The 22,927-nt window shown below is 43.2% G+C and overlaps 1 protein-coding gene across 4 annotated transcripts in view; it reads left to right on the top strand.

Moving 5' to 3' along the window:
* KANK1 (KN motif and ankyrin repeat domains 1) overlaps positions 1-22,927 on the top strand; it is a 189,509-nt gene that overhangs the window by 156,728 nt on the left and 9,854 nt on the right. For 3 of the 4 annotated variants that reach the window (XM_045840132.1, XM_045840131.1, XM_045840134.1), the window contains 5 exons: positions 4,657-7,332; positions 18,182-18,379; positions 19,013-19,121; positions 20,294-20,533; positions 21,974-22,061. In XM_045840132.1, coding sequence (XP_045696088.1) covers positions 4,657-7,332; positions 18,182-18,379; positions 19,013-19,121; positions 20,294-20,533; positions 21,974-22,061 — 3,311 coding nt within the window. The remainder of the gene's footprint in view (positions 1-4,656; positions 7,333-18,181; positions 18,380-19,012; positions 19,122-20,293; positions 20,534-21,973; positions 22,062-22,927) is intronic. The other variant, XM_045840133.1, reaches the window with a different exon arrangement.

Raw genomic sequence — 22,927 nt, 5'->3', positions numbered from 1 at the left:
TGTAACATCACCCCAGTTCATTATTTCTTATTTTTCTTTTTTTTTTTGTGCACAATCTGGTCTTTTTTCTTTCTTTCTTTTTTTTTTTTTCATTTTGTGGGGGAGTGGAGATATGGAATTCAGTTTAACTCCAAGTAACAGAGACCCAAAACATACAATAGCTACACAAAATAGAAGTTACTCTTTCACATAAAATTAAAGAGGTAGACTTTCCTGAAGTAGCATAGCAGCTTTGATCCACAAAGCTCTTAGAGACCCACGTTCCATCTAGCACATTGTTCCTCTAACCCCATGTATGAACTTGTGGTCCAAGATAGCAGCAAAAGTTCCAGTCGTCACATCTGCATTCCAGGTAGTAGGATGGAGGAAGGATCAAAGAAGAAAGGAGGTCATAGACCTATTCTTGTGTCTTTTAAGGGAGGTTTCTGGTGGTTGCTACATGACATTTCTGCTTATGGCCATACTAACAGTAATGGAGGCTGCATAAATATAGTCTGTATATTTGCCCAGCTAAACATGGGAGTTCTGCTAGTGTGGAAGAAGGGGATAACACATATGGTGGGACATCTAGCTGTCCGCCACAGCTGCCTCATTCATCCACCTCCAAGCAAACTTTCTTGGAGTTTCTTTCAGTTCATCTCTCTTGCTTTCCAAATAGTGACTTCTTGTAAACCTATTTTTAAAATACTAATACCTATGTTACAGAAATTGATGAAATACAAGTATCAACATTAAAAGCACCCATGATTCCACAACCTAAAGATAACCACCGAAACAGCATCATGCAGGAGTCATCCTTAACACTAATATGCAGCAAGCAACAACTGTCCATAGAGCATTAAGATATTTTTTTCAAAGCGCATTGTATTATACTATCTATTCAGTTACTCCTTCAGGAAATAGTTTTAAACATCTACTTGTTTCCCAGCATCTTGTTAATCGATATGTATGGTTGGAAAGGGGAAACAATGAAGGATATTTTTAATATGAAATTTGGTTTTCCTCAAGATAGTTTTAATCTAGCCTAGGGAGATAAGACTATGTACATGAAAAGCTGGGAATCAGTCAGGGCCCTGTTAGTGCTGTATTTGTGTTGATTTACTCAATGGTGCAGTAGAAACAGATACAAAAAAGTAATAATGACACTGGATACCTTTAATCGGAGAACAGTCCATACTGTGGAGGGTTGTGTGTAAAAATCACACCTTGAGAACACAGCTTGCTTTTTCAGTTGCTGGAGCATGAAACTTGAATTATAAAGCCTTAAGATAGTCTGGTTTGAGCAGGACTAGCACATCATAGAAAGTGGTAAAATTCTGACCTCTGCCCGACTCCCAGATTTAGGAGTCCGGAGTCCACGTGAGGGTTAATTTGTCATGACTGTGCCTTTTGTAAACTGCAGAAATAATATGTGACGGTTAATGTTTACTGAAAAATGTGAAGTATTTTATTGTGTTTTAAATCTTGATGTTAAAGCAGTACATTTGAAAGTGGGGTTTGTTTTTTTTTTGAGAAAAATGGTTAAAAACCTTTCACATTGAAAATTGAAAATGCCTAAGTGGAAAAAGTAAACATGTTAAGAAATAGAAAAACCTAGGCATCACAATGAAATATTAACAGTTGCCAGTAGATGGTGAGATGAGTGACTTTTTTCTTGCTTAAATAGTTTCTACGTGACTTTTTATTTTTAAAGAAATGTGTACTACTTTAGTAACTGAAAATAGATGTTTAAAATTTCTTTTGAAAGAAACTGTCGCCAATAGCAAAAGCTGAGTTGAGATTCATAGGAAAGGATAGCTGCCTGTCACTGGTTAAGAGCCAAACGCTGAGAAGGGTCCCTCAGTGCTCTGGAACCACCGGGTGCTGCTGGGGACTTTGAGAACCTGCAGAGAACAGTGGGGCCAATTGTGCCTGCCGTGCTCAGGTGACTGAGGGCTGAGGCTGCTTAGTTTCCACACAAGAACACAAACTCTTTCATGAAGAAGTGACTGGGCCAGCAGACAGAGCCTCTCTGTGGACATGGTTAAATTGCTGGCTTGATTTTTACTTGCGGCAGCGCTGGAATGAAGCGCACACATTTTCAAAAGATCCCGGTTTCCTGTTTTCTTTAAGAAAGTAGGGAATGCCGAACAGCTGAGTGTGCTGGGGGTGGTGTCACGGAAGGCGGAGGGAGACTTCATTGGTGAGCACTCGGCCTATGGTATTTGCGCCTGGTGCGGCTCAGTTTATACGAATGTTGAACCTCCTTTCCTTACGGGGTTAAGAGCCGGGGCGTCTGAGCGGCAGAGCCAGGCGTGCGGTGCCACGGGGAGGGCCGGCAGGGAGCGCGTAGGACGCCCGGTAGGTGTGCGGGGAGCTCGCGAGCGGGCGGGGGGACGGGCGGGCAGGCGCACTGGGCCTCGTCCCCAGGGCTAAAGTCCCTGTGGCCCGCGGTAGCAGCGGCAGCCACGGCCCCGCAGGGTCCGGAGCTGCCTGATTTAGAATCCCCGCTGGCGGTGTCGGTGAGGTCTGTCTGCCGCTGTCTGACACCCGAGCCTGTAGTTTCTCTTTGTGGAATTTCAGAGAGCGCTAGAAACAAGTCTGGCCGCATATTTGGAGTGACTGTGTTGTCCATGTGGTGTTAAAAAAGGGGAGAGACGGGAAGACGCGGTCTGCTAGCCGGAGCCCAGATTTCCAGGCGCAGGCGCTCTCCCTCAGTTTGCCCTTCCTTTGGCTAGAAAATGATGGGTACTGTGTGTCCCTCTTTCAAAGAGATGTCTTTCCCCGCGTGTTGTAGAACTAGTGCCCGAATTCCAGCAGCTGCAACAATCTAATAATGTTTTCAAGCAGGGCACGAAGAACACACACACCTTTTTACTCCTCTGCTTAGCAATCCTTTTTTGGTGCTTTTCTTTCCAACATTTCAGAGGAATGAGGGCTAACGGAGGCAAAAGGTTTACTGAGAGCTTTCACATTATCAGATATAAATGTGCAGCAGTGTTGGGGCTGGGAAGGGCCGGCTGGCAACCCACATTGCTGGAATTACTTGGACCTTGACAGCCATCAGGTAGGGTTTTATACCCAAGGCCTGAGTTTTCACTCATTACTTTGGGGTCCTTTCCATAACTCTAAAAGTGCAGAGCTCTCATTGTGATTCTAGGAAAACACATTACTTTATCCTAAAATTTAAACAAACAAAAATGGTCTTGCTTTTCAGTTTGAAATGCATAGCTTTGGTCAGCAGCAGGGTCTGTGCCTTGAAAGGTTCTTGTGTTTCCTTTCCTAAATGTTTGGTTTAGACAGAAGTAGCATTTACCAAATACCACATGATCCAGTGTTTAGATAGAGGTTTGCCCCTATTTCCATTCTCCTTTGCATCTGTTTGCATACAGCACAGTTACAAAACAAGGTATTCTTGGGATAGTGAATGTTTTGTCCAACAGAGGTCAAAGTGGAGAAAACTTTTCCTCTTGTTGGCACAGGGTTTGTTTTTTTTGTTTGTTTGTTTTTTTTAACCGGAAGACACAAAGTAGAGTTGAAATTTGTCCTCTGTTCTTGCACCCCTGCTGCTGGAGTTAATCACTCAACGTCCTGTGTCCCAGCATTCCCAGCAAGGGAAAAGTGGAAGCCAGCTATGATCCTGTGGAGGTTATCAGGCACTGGGACCCCTTGGCCACCATTTAGAAAGGCTGCATGATCTGTGCTAGGTGGCTGAACTCACATCCCAGGCCTCTTAAGTCTGCACTGACTTGGCCAATTATTCTAAGGTTTTTTGTTTTGTATTATTTTTTACTTTTTGTGCCCCAGAGTACACTTTATAAAACAGGGGTCTTAATAACTGCTGTCAAGGGACTGTAGACAACAAAAGAAATTATCTACTTGAGATGCTTTTAAGCCCTGGCTGGTATGGCTCAGCTGGTTGGTTGGAGCAACCTGATAACCGAAAGGTTGTGGGTTCGATTCCTGCCTAGGTTGTGGATTCAATCCCTGGTCTAGGCACACAAGAATCCCCAGTCTGAGTGGGTATAGGAGGCAACCAGTTGATGTTTCTGTCCACATCAATGCTTCTCTCTCTTTCCCTTCTTCTTTCTCTAAAAAGGAATGGAAAAACAAACTTGTGTGAGGATTTGAAAAAAAGAAAGAAATGCTTTTAAATCATTTAATGCATTCTTTAAAAAAAAATACCAAAGTATTTAGCCCTGGCCAGTTGGCTCAGTTGGTTGTAGCATTGTCCTGCACATGAAAAGGTTGTGGTTCAATTCCTGGTCAGGGCACATACAGGAGGCAACCAATCAATGTTTCTCTCTCACATCGATGTCTCTCCCTCCACTCCAAATCAATAAGTATATCGTCATGTGAGAGCTTAAAAAATAAATAAATACAAATAATGTATTTAGTAAAGACTTGCTATGTGCGTGGCTCTTTAAAACCATTAACTCATTATATTCTTTTAACAACTTCATGAGTGAAATGCTTGTATTTTTATACTTTACTCTGGGGGAAACTTAAATTCCTCAAGGTTTATTAACTCATTTGCCCAACTCTTAAGTTATAAATCCAGGATTAGAACATAGATCTGTCAACTCAAATCATACCAGCTGGCCACACTGAAACATACACATTAGCTTTTGCCACTATGACATGGCATTAAAGTATTATCTTTTCTCTCTCCCTCAGGAAAAGCAGATGATGTTCTAAACGGGGACCATGACAAGGAACAGAGAGATCCTTATTTTGTGGAGACTCCCTATGGTTATCAACTAGACTTAGATTTTCTCAAATACGTGGATGACATACAGAAAGGAAACACCATCAAGAAAGTGAACATTCAGAAGAGGCGGAAGCCATCTGTGCCATGCCCAGAGAGCACTGCCACACCTGGCCAGCAAGGTCTGTGGACTTCCACTGAGTCTTTGTCATCTTCCAATAGCGATGACAACAAGCAGTGCCCGAGCTTTCTCCTAGCTAGAGGCCAAGTTACATCAACTCCGATCCCAAGGCTACCTGCCCCTCTGGAGCTCTCACCCACCTTTCTTACTGTCCCAGAAAGCCGACAGCTACCACCACCCTCACCACAACTCCCAAAGCACAACCTTCATGTCACCAAGACACTGATGGAGACCCGGAGGAGATTGGAACAGGAGAGAATCACCATGCAGGCGACACCAGGTGACCTCCGAAGGCCCAGGCTGGCCAGTTTTGGAGGCCTGGGCTCCACAGGCTCTCTCTCCTCCTTTATGGGTTCTGGAAACCACAATCCTGCTATGTACCAGCTTCAGAATGGATACCAAGGAAATGGGGATTATAGTAGCTATGCCCCAGCCGCTGCCACCACTTCTTCCATGGGGAGCTCTATCCGCCATAGCCCCTTGAGCTCAGGGATCTCCACTCCAGTGACCAACGTGAGCCCCATGCACCTGCAGCACATCCGGGAGCAGATGGCCATCGCCCTGAAACGCCTGAAGGAGCTTGAGGAACAGGTACGAACCATCCCTGTGCTCCAGGTAAAGATCGCTGTCTTGCAAGAGGAGAAAAGGCAGTTGGCCTCACAGCTGAAGAACCAAAGAGCTGCATCTCAGAACGATGTCTACGGTGTGAGGAAGCGGTCCTACAGTGCTGGGAACACGTCCCAGCTGGAAGAGCTCTCCAGGGTCCGGAGAGGTGATGGGGAATTGTACATTGAATATGAAGCAGAAGAGATAGAGAGCGTAGAGCAGAGCACGCAGAGGATAAAAGAGTTCCGGCAGCTCACAGCAGACATGCAGGCCCTGGAGCAGAAGATCCAGGGCAGCAGCTCGGAGGCCTCCTTGGAGCTCAGGGAGAATGGGGAGTGTCCGCCTCGAGAGTGCCGGTCTGTGGCTGTGGGTGCCAACGAGAACATGAATGACATTGTCATGTACCACAGAGGCTCCAGGTCCTTGAAGGATGCTGCTGTAGGGACAGTCATTGAGACGAGGAGTTCTGGGGTCAGTGTGACAGAGGCCATGCTCGGAGTGACTACCGAAGCTGACAAAGAAATTGAGCTGCAACAGCAGACCATAGAAGGCTTAAAGGAAAAGATCTACCGCCTGGAAGTACAGCTTAAGGAAACCACCCATGACCGAGAGATGACTAAACTCAAGCAAGAGCTGCAGGCGGCTGGATCGAGGAAGAAAGTTGACAAAGCCATGATGGCCCAGCCTCTTGTTTTCAGCAAGATGGTGGAGGCAGTGGTGCAGATGAGAGACCAAATGGTTGGCAGTCACGTGGATGTAGTTGACTCATGTGTTGGGACCTCTGTGCAAACAAGCAGCCTAGGCGTCTCTTGCCAACCCAGTTGGGAGAATAAAGTCGTGGGGCCGGAGCTGCCCATGAATCGGTGGATTGTTAAAGAAAGGGTGGAAATGCATGACCAGTGCACTGGAAGGTCTGTGGAGACGTGTGATAAGAGCGTGGGTGTGGAAATCAGCGTCTGTGAAACAGGCAGCAACACAGAAGAGTCTGTGAAAGACCTGACCCTCCTCAAGACCAACCTGAATCTCAAAGAAGTACGATCCATCGGTTGCGGAGATTGTTCCGTGGATGTGATTGTCTGCTCTGCAAAGGAGTGCATCTCCCGGAGCATGAGCACGGACGCTGTTGGCCAGGCGGAAGCTGCTATCATGGCAGTGCCTCAGACCACAAGCCAGCACACCAGCACAGCTTTGGAGCAGGTGAACCAGTTCACCAACACCGAGATGGCCACCCTTATGGAATCCTGCACCAACACTTCCCTCAGCACTTCGGACAAGCAGACCAGCACTGAGACTGTGGAAGTGCGGACAGTGGCTATAGGAGAAGGCCGCGTCAAGGACATCAATTCTTCCACGAAGACACGGTCCATTGCAGTTGGAACAGTGCTTTCTGGCACTTCTGGGTTTGACAGGCCTTCAGCTGTGAAGACCAAAGAGTCAGGTGTGGGGCAGATAAATATTAATGACAACTACCTGGTTGGTCTCAAAATGAGGACCATAGCTTGTGGGCCTCCCCAGTTGGCTGTGGGGCTGACAGCCAGCAGGAGGAGTGTAGGTGTTGGGGATGAGCCCGTAGGAGAGTTCCTGGAGAACCCCCAGCCACAGGCTCCATCTGCAATGATGACTGGCTTGGATCACTACATTGAGCGCGTCCAGAAGCTGCTGGCGGAACAGCAGACGCTGCTGGCGGAGAACTATAGTGAACTGGCAGAAGCTTTTGGGGAACCTCATTCACAGATTGGCTCTCTCAACTCGCAGCTCATCAGCACCCTATCTTCACTCAATTCTGTCATGAAGTCTGCAAGCACCGAAGAGCTGAGGAACCCTGACTTCCCCAAAATGAGTCTTGGTACTCTCGCAGGTAGGTAGCAACCTGAGGCACCTGGAGATGGGAAAGGGTGGGGACAGTGTGTTTCTAGGAGATAAGGGTTTCTTAAATGCTGGAACCATCTTTTGGAATCACGGAGAAAGCTTTAGAATGGTAATTGGTAGAATGAAAACCAAGATTGAAAATCGTGACCAGGGAAAAAAAAATACATGATCTGATTTGCTGTTTCTCATCATCTGGTAGCTGCTTTGGCCCCTGGCTGAGGACTGAGGCTAGAAAGAAAGCAAACTAATGCTGGCTCGCCTGGGGGCTGTTTTGTGGGGCGGCTGGTTTGACACAATGTCTTCCGGTTATTTATTTGCTTGCTCATTTAATTTAGGCAGGTGGAAAAAAGTCCTTCACATTTGTAATCGCAATTACCAGTACATTATCCATAAAAAATACCAGTGTAAAATGTTTTCAGTTAACATTTTTATGAGGGGAGGGAGACTCCATTAATTCACTTACGAATTCAGCAAATAATGATTGAATTTCTGCTCTGTTTCAAGCATAGGTATAGGCTCCTGTCCACACATTCCAGTTGGGGGCACGGGCAATAAACAATAGACCTAAACCGTGCCAGGTGGGGACATGTGCTATGAAGAAGGGAACTCCAGTTCTGGGAGTAGTGAGTGGTGGGAGTGGGGCACTTTGAGATGCTGTGGTCCCGGAGGCCTCTCTGATATGGGGCCCCTGAGCCAGAACTCAGAGAAGGGTGGCCTTTCTCACTGGTAGGTGCTTACATTTTGTCTTCCTCACCCTTGCCCTGATTCATTGGGATTCCAGCCCATGATTTTTTTTCAGTTGAAGTTAACAATTGAGAAATTCCTGCAGGAGATTTTATGACATAGACCCTGTCCCTGCAAGTGTCACTAAAGTGTCCTCCTTTGTTATCAGTTGTATGTGTCTGTAAGAGCGCATAGCGTTGTCCTCACACTGGGTTCACTCCTGGCTCCCCAGGTCTCACGAACCAGTGTGACCTGGGAAACAAAGTCACACTTTTCTGCATGTCACTGTAAAATGCACACCAGAAGGGCACCAGTCCTGGAGGTTGTCAGTGCATCGATCGCCGGCCCATGGGGAGCACAGGTAGCCTTGGCTGTCGGTGGCGGTCATACCAGTAGCGTGCTGACTGTGTTCTCCTGTGTTGCCATGCTAAACTGCAGTGTGAGGTCTGGGGGGCTGCCGCAGACACACTGTCCACTCTGACCAAAGACTGCTCTGATCAAAGGCTGCATGTAAAACAAATGTGAATGCTTCAGACGATCTGTATAATGAGCATTACATTTAATTGTAATGTGAGAATGTGCAGTATTATAAACTTAAATATAAGTAAGTAAGCCATTAACAAAAATTTTAGTCTTTCTGTTTCCCTTTATAGCCTAAAGGGTAGAGGTTGAAATTGACCAAAATATATCTTTTTGTATCTTCCTAGGTTGCACTTTCCATACTGAATTGATATTAGCTTTTAGTAACTGTGCTGTGGAACAGATAGTTTATTGTAGAAGAAAAAACGTATGTGACCATGACAGCTGACGTGTGGAATTTTTGCCTTTTGGAATCAAAGGAGTCTAATAAACGTTCAGGGGAGTCATTTTAGAGTAAAGAGGATTAAATTGATGTGTGGACTAAAGCAGAGTCTTAAATAACTAATAATATGTGTGTTTCCATTTCTTTTTAAAAATCATGATGTCAGATGTTGAAGTCAAAATAAAACCCTTAAATACCTCCAGACACACAGATGGTCCAGTAGATCATCCTTTATAAAAGCATTTTCCTGCCAGCCTTCCTCCCTCCTCCCCAAACTGGGGTTTCTATTTCACATTCTTGCCAAAAATATTCAGCTGAACCATTGGAGTAATCTGTCCGACACCCTGAACAGCCAGAGCAGGGAGAAAGTTTTGTCTGGCCGTGTTACAGTGGGTTTTGGTCTATTTCCAGTCATGCTGACATTCCACATGTCTCTGTTTAGGTCTGACCCTGCAAATGAACACCTAATTAATCAGCTGAAATGTATAAGAGCTATAGCATTCGTGAGCAAAAGTATAAATATCTTTAACAGCACCTTCTTGGTCATAGTGGTAGCTCCCTCTCAGTGTACAAGAGCACCCTTAAAGTAGTTGTGTAATCCACCTTGTATTTATATTTTAAACATTTTGCTTTTAAAGGTCTAATGAAGAAGGAATTCAGTTAGGGTATTAAATTTTTGTTGTCTAGTGTCTGTTATAGGAACTGAAAATGAAAGTAGCTTGATCTATGGTCTAGAGAGATTATCAGTACCTGCAAGCTGTGAAGATGAAAGGTGTGTCAAATGCACTGTGGCTTACTGTGAACGCCATGTGATAGAGGATATGCTCACACGTGGTATTCCCTGCATTTCGGTACCAAAGGTCATCCAGGAGTATAGAAAGGTATTCATTTCAAACTTTCTTCTCCAAATAAAATGATGGGGAATTTGAGTTTGACATCTACCAAGAAGATCATATAAATGATCACATATGTCAGTCTGGTACTTTAGTTGAAAGAAGTTAAGTTTGGGCTCTGAAGCCAGACACTCTGGATTCAGGTTTTTCTCTGCCATGAGGACAGGTTGTCTTTGTTCCCTCACAGGGTCGAAATGGAGATTTAGTGACTTCATCAGAGTGAAGCCTTTGGAGCGGTCTGCAGCACAGAGCAGAAATGCTGTGCAGCACACAGAGAAATGCTGGCTGTGATTGTTGTTACTATGTTTAGTACTTCCAGAAATGGGAATGTGGACACAGAACTAGTTGCCAAACAGAAAGTGTACAGATGATGTTTGTTTTCAATCAAACTTTTATCTTCATTTCTGGCTGGCCGTCACCTCCTTCCCCCAATTATTATGCTTCCCCAAGAAATAATTTTATGAAGATAAAAATTATATATAGATAAAAATGGAAAAACACAAATCAACTAAAATAAATTTTTACTTTAGGCTCATTCAGAATTTGTGTGAAAGCTGAAAACAAAGCCAAAATTAAGTATATTAGTGTCCACTTCAGAAAATTCTCTTAAATTTGCCAGTGGTTTAAGATTTGAGGGTATCACTTTTAGGTATGCATTATGATGCCTAAGTACTATTGACTTTCATAAAATCACCATAAGTATGTGCTCATAACAGATTAGCATTCCGAAGAGCATAAAATAAAAAGTGGCAGCCTTTTCCCCACACCCTCATGGGGTAACCTTGTGTGTGCTTGGTGTGTACAAGTGTGTGTGCGAGCAGGGGTATATTTTAGAGACACACTTTTTTAAGCAAAAGTCAAACCGTACATGTTCTATGCATTTTTCACATAAAACGTTTTTCTAGGAGTCGGAGATGATGTCATGGTTTCAGTGGGCTGGACTTTAGTGGTGTCTACAGATGTGCTGTAAAGTACTTTTTAAATCCATGGTAGTTGAAGTTTCATGTTACACACACACACACACATATTTAGAATTACATTAAAAGGAAATAAGTTTCTGTTCTCACAGACAACCTTAGGAAAAAAATGTTTATACTTCCTGCAAATAATTGGATTGTTTTGGTTTGAGGAGTGGATTCTTTCTTTATTTTTTCCCCTTTTCCCTCTGGAAGCGGAAAGAAGAAGAGAGAAAATTCTAGACAAATGACTTGCCATTATAAGTGCTCTAAATACATATAACTGTCTCTGAGGAAACACAAACAAAACTGTCTGTAATGGCAGAACTGAACTGCCTGACACATGATTTATAGGAAATTCATCTGTCATGCTCAGAGGAACTGCATTGTGAATCAGCTTCCATGTTTGCACTGTTAGTTGGCTTGAGATTGGTAAAAAGTTTATGAACTTGAAGTCATTCCCATAATTGTGAAAGCAGTTTTGTAGATGGAGATGTGAGCCAGAGCACAAGTGGGGAAATACATCATTATAAAAGACCATTTCCCGTTAGTTTTCTCCTAGTTCAAGTAATTGCCATTTACTTGTCCTGGTACATATTCTCTATTCGGATTTTCTTTTAATAAATGTTTCCAGAGCATCAGAATAAGCCAAACAAAACACTTCTGGAGCCCTGCAGTACACACTGCCATGACGTAGTTCGGGCCGGGCCTGCGGACCCGGGGGGCTGACTTCCATGCTGGCTGCGAGGAACTAGAGTATCACTTGAGAGAGGGAGGATCTTGCTACCATGTTCTGTGTAATGAGGAGGGTGGGTTAGACTTTTCTTGGTTGGGGCTCTTTCAGAAGAACTTTTCTATAAAAGTAGCTCTTTACCAGGCTGCCCATCAGATTCAGATGGGGAACTTGCCCAAAATTCATGGGTTTCCTGTTGCTATCCACCACCACCAACCACCCAGTAGGCACATCCCAGGCCCTATTTCAGGGAAATGATGTTGGAATAGACGGCCTTAGAATGAGTGAGTCTTCTCAACCTGGGGTCCATAGCTTTATGAATACTTTTGTGTTTGGAATTTGTATGAAGAAAGTGCATCATTTTCATTAGAGTCTCAAAGGGGATACCTCAGAAGGATCAGAATTACAGATTTGTTGTAGCCCTTGGGAAATAGCACTTCAACCCTGAGGAAAATCTTTTACCAAGTTTAAAATCTGTTCACTACCTTTGTGAGACCTTTGGTTGACACTCACTTGAAAATCTTCTTTTTAAACTGAGGCTTTTATCATTTCAGTGGGTATTAGTGAAATGCACGTGCAGCCTGGGGAAAAGATGCTCGTTTACTTTGATGCTTATGCTCTGAATGGATCCTGAATGTGCAGTTCATTTCTGGCTAAAGTGTAGAGACTGGTAGTTTTTGAAAACTGAAGTAGCTTTGAGCTCCTGGACGTCTGTTCATAAATGACAAAGGCAATTGTTGAGTGTGGATGATGGCTGTGGTTCTTTATTCTCCTTCTAAACATAAGTCATTCATATCTCAGTAAAGCTGTTTCAAGTCTGCTCTGTGTACCCTTCTCCATTCAAGTACATTGACAGCTATGCCAAGTGTGGTACTACAGCAAAAACAGGAAATTGTACCTTGAACTTGGGAAGCCAAGATGTAGACCAGAGATATGAATGATAATCTATGGTGGTTTACATTAGCCACCAAATAATGTGCAAATAGAAAGTGCTCCAAAGAGCTCAGCTGGAATCCATCCCTCTGAGGTCAAGGAAAAGATGAGCTTAGGGAGTAGAGGAGGACTTTAGCTGTATCTAAAGAACACGGCACATCTGGTCAACCCAACTTCAGTTAACGCCGCATGTCAGTGTGGGGTTTTGGGTTGTCTTGGGATGGTATGTAATTAAGTGTGGGTGGGGTTATTGTGAGGAAGAATTTGATTCTTAATCTACTCTAACATTTTAATTTCTAACTACCCACTTTTAGATACATTCATAGCAGTTGTTTGGCATTTTTTTTAAGAGGATATTAAAATGGTCCCCTAGAAATTATTAAATTACACCATTATTTACACCATTATTAAACCATTTGACTGTTTACATGTTGGTGACCACATGCACTGGCATTCGGGCAGTGCTGGAGAAGTGATCCTAGAAATAGAAAGAGTTGTCCTTCTCCATCAAAGTAATGAAAGTACCCAAAAAAGGCAATCCTGCATAAATAATTCTCTGTCTACTCCCCACACCAACATGTGGGCCGAAAAAGGTGAATTCATGCTCAGAGTCTTCATAAGAAAACTAGTAGTATTTATTCAGATCCCTGAAAAGTGAATTCTTTTACTTTGGGAACATACCTAAATCACTGAATGGCCTCCATAATGATTCAGAAATTTCAGTCCTATGTCTTTTGACAAGTAAGCTAGATGTTCTTTAAACATCACATCATACTGTCTAGCTCAAAATTAGCTCAATAACATGATTGCCTTGTTGACCACACTGTTCCTAATTGGGTTTCCAGTCAGCATTTGACACTATAAATAAAAACATGAGTTAGTGTGCTAGGAGAGTTGGAATGTGTGAATGTAGCAACTTTTAAAATCTATTTTAATGCCTTTTTAAAAATCAACTTTTTAACAACTTGAGAAACACATCGCTGCATACCAACAACTAATACTCATTCTAGGTGAGTAAATGTCTCAGGAAACTGGAGAAGGTATCTCTTTAAAACTCCTCTAGTTCTATTTTTAATTGAATTACATTCTGATCAAATCATTTGCTTTTAATATTTTTTAAAGATATTAAAAATGTTTTCAAGTTAATTATTTTTCATTAGGTTTACCTTAGCTATTATAATCATCCAAACATTAATTGCTAAGTATAGTTGAGAATTAGAATGAAGGCTTCAAAGCCGTTTGTATTCTCCAGCACAGAGATCTCTCCATTGCTGTCTTTCAGTCATCGCTAATCTGGTCTAGTCACAAAATGGGCCCTGTGTTACTGGCATTTAGGGCAGTGCTGAGTTCCCGGCCAGACTGCACAGTTGCCTGCTCTGTGTTCACTAACTCTAGGCATCTGTGAAAACCAGTGCCACCTGGTGGGAGTTTTGAGCGCCTAGCCCAGAGTGCCAGAATTCTGAAGGTGGTTTATGTTACTCCTGTTGTTTTTCCTGTATCATTTGAGTGGTATTCACTGTTTGTCATAAGCCTGGTAACTAAATCACCAGTAGTTTCTAGAAATTTACATGATCCAAGTTGATGGATTGAAACCAGCAATCACATTTTATTTTTATGCAGGTTAACTCAGTGGTTCTCAGTCCTGGGCGCTCATTAGAATCGTTTGGGGAGCTGCTTAAAAAAAATAACAACTAATACTCAGTCCTACTTGCAAATAGTTAGTCACATCTGTAATTTTAAAAGTTCCACCTCCAACTTGGGATTTTGAAGGGTGGCTGAGGTCGAGACCATTGCATTTTCTTGACCGCTGTATTTCTGGGTTTCTTGGCTGTGCTTTCCCTGTGTGTTATGGAAACACAGAGTCAGTTTGTCAGTCTGTGCTAGTGCACGTGGTATCTTGTGTGTACCCCGCAACTACGGCGGGTCTTACAGAGTTCAGACCATGGCTTATGGGCTGCTTAAGATTAGCCAGAGTTTCGGTACCATCTGAAAAGCATTTTCTGGCAATAAAGGTGAAAATGCCCTCTGATTTCAGTGAATGAGAATAGTTTAACATTCAGTGTTGTTCTTTGCCTTGCTGGTGAGCCTAAACAGGATCCCCATGACTTTCGGTGAAATTACATCGGCACTTATTAAAGGCTTCCTGTTGCCGGCCGTTCTGAGCACTGAAGAGGACCCTAGATAACTGCGTGGCATGAGGAGACTCACATGAAACAGAAAAAACAGAGGGCAGGATGTAATATTTTGGTCAGGACAATGAGGGGAAAAGGAGATCTCAGTGGAATCATGTCATAGGAGAAACTATAGAGGAACAAGAATTGGTGCCAAGGCTTGATGAGAGTGTGGGTAGAATTTAACTGGCAAAGGTAGCTGAAATTCTAGGCCTGTAGAACAATCTAGTAAAGAAGGCCACCAAAGTGGGAGTAATTATATCAATAGACCACTCTTAATGGTAGTAGAGCAGAAAAAAATCCCACAAGAAGAATCTGTCCACATTCATCAAGAAGGACCCCCAAATGCCTGCTTGAGGGGCTGGGCCTTGACTGGAGAAGCTTTGCAAAGCCCTGGTTTACAAAAATGAGCCATGGTGAAGAGAAGTGGCTGCTTCTGGGTGGCGAGGTTATCTGGAAAGGTTGCGGGGGGTCGGGGGGAACATGGATTTATTGGGTTGTTAGAAATGTTCTGTATCTTAGTTAGGGAGGTGTTTACATAAGTATTTGCCCAAACTCAGCAACTCTACACTTAAAGTCTTTTCATTTTATTGTATATAAAGTCTACCTGGAGGTCAGATGCTGTTTGTTTGGCATTTGGGAACCTTTAAGAGATTTTAGGAAAGTCTGCAGCACATGAGCCAAGACAGGCCATTTGTATGGAAAAGCCACTGGAATCGGCTTGGGTGGGCCTACAAGTTGGGTGGGCCAGGGTCTCAGGAGTCACCAGGACGAGGTTAACGGTATGAGCCAGGTTAATAGAGACTCAGATCGGTGTTTCCTGCTGGCTCTGTACTGGGAGGACTCAGGAAAGGGACAGTGGCCCCCGCCAGCACTTCTGTCTGGGAGAAAGCTGTCCTTCCGACCTTCCCCGCCCCTAGGTCAGACAATTCAGTTTCTCCCTGGATGTTCCTGGTGCCTTTCCAGCTGCTGCTCCAGCACTGAATGAACACGGGGATTTCTTACACTATTGCCTACTTTTGTGTATGTTTAATATTTCAGTAATAATAAACTACTAATGTATTTTTAAAATTACTGTTTTTTAATTTGAAAATGCTTAGCGAAGGGTTTCTCTAAAGTGTTCTGACACTGGGGATTAACAACTGAGACTTTAGAGGTTGCTGTAGTACTTTCAAAGTAATGATGAATGTACTCTGAGGAGGGGTGAAGATAAATGCCGTTTTGTTTAGTTGGCTTAACGTAAGTCAAAGGCATTTTAGACATCTTATACTTGCCATCGGGGGGCAGACACATCAGGTCATGGGGCATTAAATGCTGTTTGGAGAGCTGCAGTCAGTATATTGTGTGTGTGTGTGTGTGTGTGTGTGTGTGTGTGTGTGTGTGTGGTGGAGGGAGGTGGATGTGTGACGGAATCACCGGGCGCCCCCTGTGTCTTCAGAGACAGAGGAGCCGGTGCAGTGCTATTGATTAGTGGGCAAAGTGTTGTTCGCAGAGTTGCAAAGTGTGAGTCTACTAGCTCCCTGGCCTGTGGCAAGTCACCGAACCTCACCGGCCTTCAGAATTCTTAGCTTGGAAAAACAAGAACTAAAATTTAGATGATTCCTAACCCTTCACATGAACCCTTTTCTTCCCTGCACCCCCTTTATTAATTTCAGTGTCATTGTTTTGAACTAATGGTTTCCAAAGTGGAACAACTGCATCAAAGTCTGTTGTGAATGGGTCAGTGGGGGATGTCAGAAATGCCAAGATCGATGGAATGATTTTCTGGCAGCAGGTGCCTGGGAATCTGCATTTTAACAAACATACTGGATGAGTCTATGAGCAATGTAGTTTGAACAGAACCGTTTTGTAGGCTCTCACAGTTCTTTTTCTTCTGATTGCCTTGGGATACAGTCAGTACTTAAATTTCTTTGAAGGATTTAAGGGGTTTCAAAGCTTTTCTTTAAAGAATGTTGTGATTTAATTCTCATCATATACATTGTGGGTAGATTTCAGTTTTGTATTTGTATTAGTAACTTGTGTTATAATGTGTAACTTAGAAAATAACAGAGACACAAATAAAAAGTTACAAAACCTAGAATTCTTTAGCCTTACGAAAATAGTGTTAAATAAGTTTGTTTTGCACATCCTTCCAGACTTTTTCTAATATGTATACATATAAACATAATTATTTACCAAAATAGGTTTGTTTTCTTTATACTCTTTTATAACCTTTTTTAAAAACTCACCAACACATTGTGCTCGTCTCTCTGGGTGGATTAAGTGCCATCCACCCACGTCACATTTGGAGCAGCTGTGTGCAGTCCTGTGTGTGAACGGGCCAGGGCTCGTGTCACCAGTGTGCTACCGGCACTCCGTGTGCCCGCCTCTGTTTATTGTTTCACCCATGGGAGTGCCCACCCATGGGATGGGCATTCTTCTAGGTGCTCTGTACGTCCTCAGCGTACAGTTTCTAGAAATCAAATTGCTAAGTCAAAGAATTTTTCATTCATTTTATAAAAGTGATTTTGAACTCAGTGAATCAATCAATATTCACTATATGAAAAAATGGCAAATACAGGGAAAAGTTAAAATCTCCATAGCTTTCAGATAATTTTCCATTTTTGTGTGTAAATATATTCATGTGTTTTGATAGGACTATACCATACAGAAAATTTTAATACCTGTTTTTGTCATTGAACCATACATTGTAAACAACTTTCCATGTCAGGCATATTGAAAATTCTGTGATGTGCCTACATACATTAATTGTATAATGTTTCATCCAATTTTTCTGCTTCAAATATTAAGTACCTGACATATGCAAAAGCAATCCAGTCGGTGTGGTAAGAGGAGCAAACTTGATTAGAACTATTTGGTGTCCTTAAAATATTTACAGACTAGATGGGAGCTCTAATGCAGCTGAACAGATCATCAGTGCCTCATTTTCTAGGTCCTGCGAGTGGGTAGGAAAGATGCGCTGGGAGGCTGATTCAGAGAAAGGCAAGTTCTTTTTGGTTCGGGAAGTGAGGGAAGGCTCAGAAGAGGAAGTGACAGGAGGGTTTGACTGTGTGGAGAGGGGGGAGAAGGAGCATGCCAGGTAGAAGAAGATCATATGGCAAGTAGTTCCGTCTACTGGGATGCAGCCCCATCCCAAAAGTACCACAGGCGTAGAAGGAAATAAATTCGGAGAGGTGAGTTGGCACCAGGTTGCAATGATCTAGAGTATCTGGCTAAGCAGTGCAGACTGTTCCTGAGTGGTGGGGAGCTTCTTTGGTGTAAGGGTGGGATTTTGGGCTGAGCGGGAGTGCTGCTCTGCAGCAGTGCGTGGGGAGAGGGGAACGGAGGAAGCGGGACTGTCAGGATGCTACGCTGGTGGCCCAGAATAAGGCTAGGTGTCACAGCCAGAGCAGGGAGAATGACAAGCTGTGGCAGATCCAGATGTGGTGATAAAGGAAAAGATTAAGAGTCGAGAAGGCCTTGGGGGGTTTCTGTTAGTGTGGCTTGGATAGTAGTCCCATTTGTACAGAAAGAAATCGTGGGATAAAGCACTTGAGAAAATGATGAGTTGCACAATTTTTTTTTAACTGTTTAGCCCATTTTTTTTGGTTCTAGCATCACACACTTCTACACCCTTCTCCTTGACAGGAAATAATTTGGAATATGCCTGTAAGTGCGGAGGCCTGCAGTCAGGAGGACCATTAAATGCTCCTACTTCCCGACATGGACGAGAGGTGGGGTTCGCAGAAGGGGAGCCCATCGGCAGCCAGGACAGCTTCCCCTCTCAGGAAAGCACGCTGTCCGCGGTGAACCTGACAGATGACCAGATAGCCTCTGGCCTCTACGGTAACTGCCCACCCACAGTCCCTCTCAGTGTCAGGATTCCAGGGCCAGCACTGCCCACATTCCAGTGTGACGTCAGTGTCCTTGTACGTTGACCCGGAGGAGTGGTATATGGTTGTCAGGAAGGTAGACCTAGGATAGTTTTAAGATTACTAAAGCAAGAGCTGTGCAGTATACCCTTAAGAAAACTCACCTGATTTTATGAATTACGAAATATCTTAAACAGCGTTTCATTCTTTCACAGTCTAGAAGGCATACATTGTTCCCAGGTTATTTCTACTGAAATATAATAATAATAATCCTTATTTTAATGTGTAATGGCTTTTGAAAATTAAATGAGACATATCATTTTATAAATAGTAAAACTGACACAGACATTGGTTTTCACTGAACATGCTAATGGTTTGTCTTTTGCATACAAAACGTTATTGATGGAGCTTTGAATTATTTTCTTTGCATGCACACAAGTTTCCAATGATTTTGTGTAGGTTTCTTATGTATACATGTGAAGATGTATATTTACATGAATTAGGGAAAATAATAAATGTACATGAGGAAAGGTTATCTGTTCACTTAACTTGTATGGATATGAGTTACATTAATTTTGATCACCCTGATTTACTTTATTTACCACAGTATGTACAAACAATGAAAGTACACTGAAGTCCATCATGAAGAAGAAAGATGGCAACAGAGATTCAAATGGAGCGAAAAAGAATCTTCAGTTTGTTGGCATTAACGGAGGGTAAGGACAGGGTGGTGGTGCTGGCATGTACATGGTCTGTCTGTCTCCTTTGCCTCCTGCCTACTCCAGTTGTATTTAAAGGAGCCTAGCCTGGGATGCCGCCACATCTCAGTGATTGAAGAGTCCCTCCTCAGAAAGGTGCATTTGGGCTTCTCTCCTCTCCTCTTCTTGCTCTCTTTAAGGATATGTCACTCTTGAAAGGATACCTGAAGAAGCTGAGCCATTTACATCTCATCTCTGATCTGAAAAAAAAATAGTCTTCAACAAAAGCAAGCAGGTTTCCTGCACTGTCGGACCACTTGTACATTACCTGTGCGAGAACTCAGAAACAAACAAAGAGACGGAGAGCATCGCTCCATGGCCAGTGGTAGCCGTTCACTCCTTCAGAGTGGGTCCCTGGGCTCGGCTCTCCACCTTCCCAAGCAGAGCGGCAGGGCCTCTCCCCTGAAGAGCAGCCTGGCCCTGCCATCAGTGCTTGCTGTCCCAATAGAATGTTCATGAGTTATTTGTTCCTTCTCTTCTCATTGCCATAGGTGAATAGCTCAGCCTGTTTGCCCCCTGGCAATTAAATCAAAGCCAATTAACCTATTAATCAGTACATAGCCTTGAGAGCAAAGCAGTAGTACAAAATTATTTGAGATAATATTTATAGTAAAGTGCACAAAGATTGAACTTCATGGTGACTATTTTCCACGTCTGAAGTTTTATTGGGTGACGCGGCCCAGGAGGTTTTGGAGCACATATACTGGAGAAACTGTAGGTGACTATGTAATCTGTTTGCCTTGACACTGGGAGATTAATGGAGCAAAAAGGAAGAATAAAAAGGGGGGAAGAAGGAACAGAAAAAAATGAACAACTACAGACCTGGTTTTAATAAGATAAATTTCTTTTGATTTATACTAAACTAGAGGTACTCTCTCTATATATAGTATATTTTTTTCTGCAAATGGTATATGAAACCCATTGGCAACCCAGTTTACCCTTCTCAAATCAGAACCCATTCAAAACCACCTGGCTTTTAAATAGACCTTACTTTGAATTTCTCAGTGCAGGGTCTAAAAATACTGGTGAAATTTCTGGAGTCAGTCTGCAGCTTTCTCTTCATAGAAATTTCTGTCGCTGGGTCTTTATGGGCATACCTTGCATCTCCTGAACTCCCAATTGCCACCTAGGTATGAAACAACTTCAAGTGATGATTCCAGCTCAGATGAAAGCTCTTCTTCCGAGTCAGATGACGAATGTGATGTCATTGAGTATCCTCCTGAAGAAGAGGAGGAAGAGGAGGACGAAGACACTCGGGGAATGGCGGAAGGGCACCATGCAGTTAATATGGAAGGTTGCAAGTCCGCCAGGGTGGAAGATGAAATGCAGGTTCAAGAATGTGAACCTGAGAAGGTGGAAATCAGAGAGAGGTGTGGTACATTTCCCTCCCCTCCCCCAACCCCTCCTACATTTAATGTACTTCGGCAATAGAATTGGCCATTTAGGAGATTGTGCAGTTCTATGCATTTGTTTGGTCTTTCCATTCTCCAAAGGAAAGCTAAACTTTATCTGTTCCTCAGAGATACATACATCTTGTCATGGTGCTAACAAGTACAAGTGCAGAAGAAGTTGATAACTCTGACATCTCTTGCAGTAGCAAAGGGGAAGGCTTGATGGATCCGGCCACCTTTGTGTCCTTTACCTGTTTGTTACCTAATTGTGGGTGTGGAGCCACCATCCGCAGAGCTATTAAGTGCCCCTGAAGTTTCCATTATTTCACCAACGCACCTTGTATTTAAAAGCATGTTAGAATTTTTGGCGACCAGCACGTTTCTTTTACAGTTTTAGATTTTACTGTTAGTCATTTATCTTGGTACAGTTTGTTAGTACTGTCATTACAGGGTCATTGGGTGTGAGAGGGACAGTTTTTTGGCCTCAGCCAAAAACCACATTGACCGTAAAGATGATGTAATCCGTCACGTGCCTCTTTTTTGCTGCTCATTGAGCGCTTGGGAGCACTGTAAGAAAGGATTTGGGAGTATCATAAACAGCAGCTGAAATACCACATAAAAACTCTGGTTGGCTGAAACAGGTACCTAAAAATGTAGTAAACTTTAAAGACTGTTAGAAAATTTAGCATCAATGTTTATAAAACAGGAAAGAATGGACAGATGGAAATTCAGTATGGTTTTTTACCATGTGAGTAATAAATGGGAGCATTTTAGAACACCTAACTCTTTAATTTGGCAAATGAAAGTTTAACTGCCTTAACACAAGGTAAGTATTTTTAGTTTATATTTCCAGGTATTTTCAAATGACTCAATGTCTTGTCATCTGTTTTTTTAACAGCTTTATTGAGATATAATTTCCATATCACATGTCATCTGATTTTTAAGTTTCTATTTTCACGTGGGCCCCACAAACACTGCCCGGGTCACCCAGTGTGAGTTCTGACGTACGGCTTCCCGGCCAGCACAGTGGGTGTGTGGTGCTTCTGACCTCTTCAACCCCTTAAGAATAAAAAATACTTTTTAAGAACTTAGAACAAAAGGGATGAAAAAATCTCCAAATGTTATTCCATATAATGCCATAAAGGTCAGACTAGTGAAGCCAAAAGCCACCTTCGTGAGAAGACGTGAGCACTGGCTGGAAGCGCTAGCGCAGTGTGATGGCGCTAGCGCAGTGTGATGGCGTCAGCACTTGGCTGCCTAGGGACACCCGGACTGCCTCCAGGGGGGCCTCTGTCCTGCCATGACCTTGGCTCGGTGTGGGGCCTCTTGTCTTTTAAAGCATTATAGAGTTTGAGATGAAAATGCCTTTCCTTTCGTGGCCAATCATGAGCTGCTTTCTTTTGTTTTTCCCCCTTTCAGGTATGAGTTAAGTGAAAAGATGTTGTCTGCATGCAACTTACTGAAAAATAACATAAATGACCCCAAAGCTTTGACCAGCAAGGATATGGTGAGTCTGGCCTACAGTGCAGTCCCCCGTCTGTGCAGAAATGCCCCAATGGATGCCACTGTCAAGGCAGCTGTAACCTGCCCTTGGCCTGCTATTGCTGGCACGCTTTCCTCCAGACTATTTCTGGCACGTGTGGGCAGAGTGAGCATCGTGCTGCCCTGCTCACTGGGTCACACTGTGGACCTTTCCCTCCGCCCAACCTCACATCTCCTTCTCTACCCTGTACTTTTCTCGGGGGCGGTGCATCTGTGAGGCATATACTTGTACATGGCAGGGAGGGCTAATTGCAGTCATTCATCACCTTTCTGTGTGTTCTGCTTCTACTTACAAAACCTTGTGATCCAGGGAGCAAGATCCCAGGATTTTATCTTTCTAAGTTAGCATATGTTTTGTTTTGTTTTTAAACCTATCTGGGCCATGGTCAGCATTCCTTTTAATTATGAAACTGCATATTATGTTCTTATGTGGAATGCAGGCCGCCACTATTTTTAAACCTAGAAATAACTGCCCTTGTCATCTTCTCACAGTTTGAGAGATTCAGAAGCAAATAGCCAAGAGGCTGATGGTTGCCATAGTAAGTGTGATGGCACAACATTGGACAGATAAACATTTCTGTGGCAGTGGCGAATCTGACCCATTGCCAAGTCTGTCGCTGTCTCATGCATTGGCAAAGTTTTGATGTGTGGCTTCTTTCATAGGTCAGACCAGCTCTCTGGTTGGCAGCTCTATTCAGTGCATTGAAAAATTCAGGGCTTTTGTGTGTTGTTTTAGATAGTAGTGTGCATTTGAATCTGCATTTTAGCAGTAGATTTAATGTGAAGTTTTATGCTGGTTAACTTAAGTCAGCAGCTAGTAAAAAACTTGAT

The sequence above is a fragment of the Phyllostomus hastatus genome, unplaced genomic scaffold (genome assembly GCF_019186645.2).
Source record: "Phyllostomus hastatus isolate PE091 unplaced genomic scaffold, TTU_PhHast_1.1 phas_contig_34, whole genome shotgun sequence".
In the NCBI taxonomy this organism is placed as follows: Eukaryota; Metazoa; Chordata; class Mammalia; order Chiroptera; family Phyllostomidae; genus Phyllostomus; species Phyllostomus hastatus.
The sequence above is the reverse complement of the archived record's forward strand: the minus strand, read 5'-3'. Positions and strand labels throughout refer to the sequence as shown.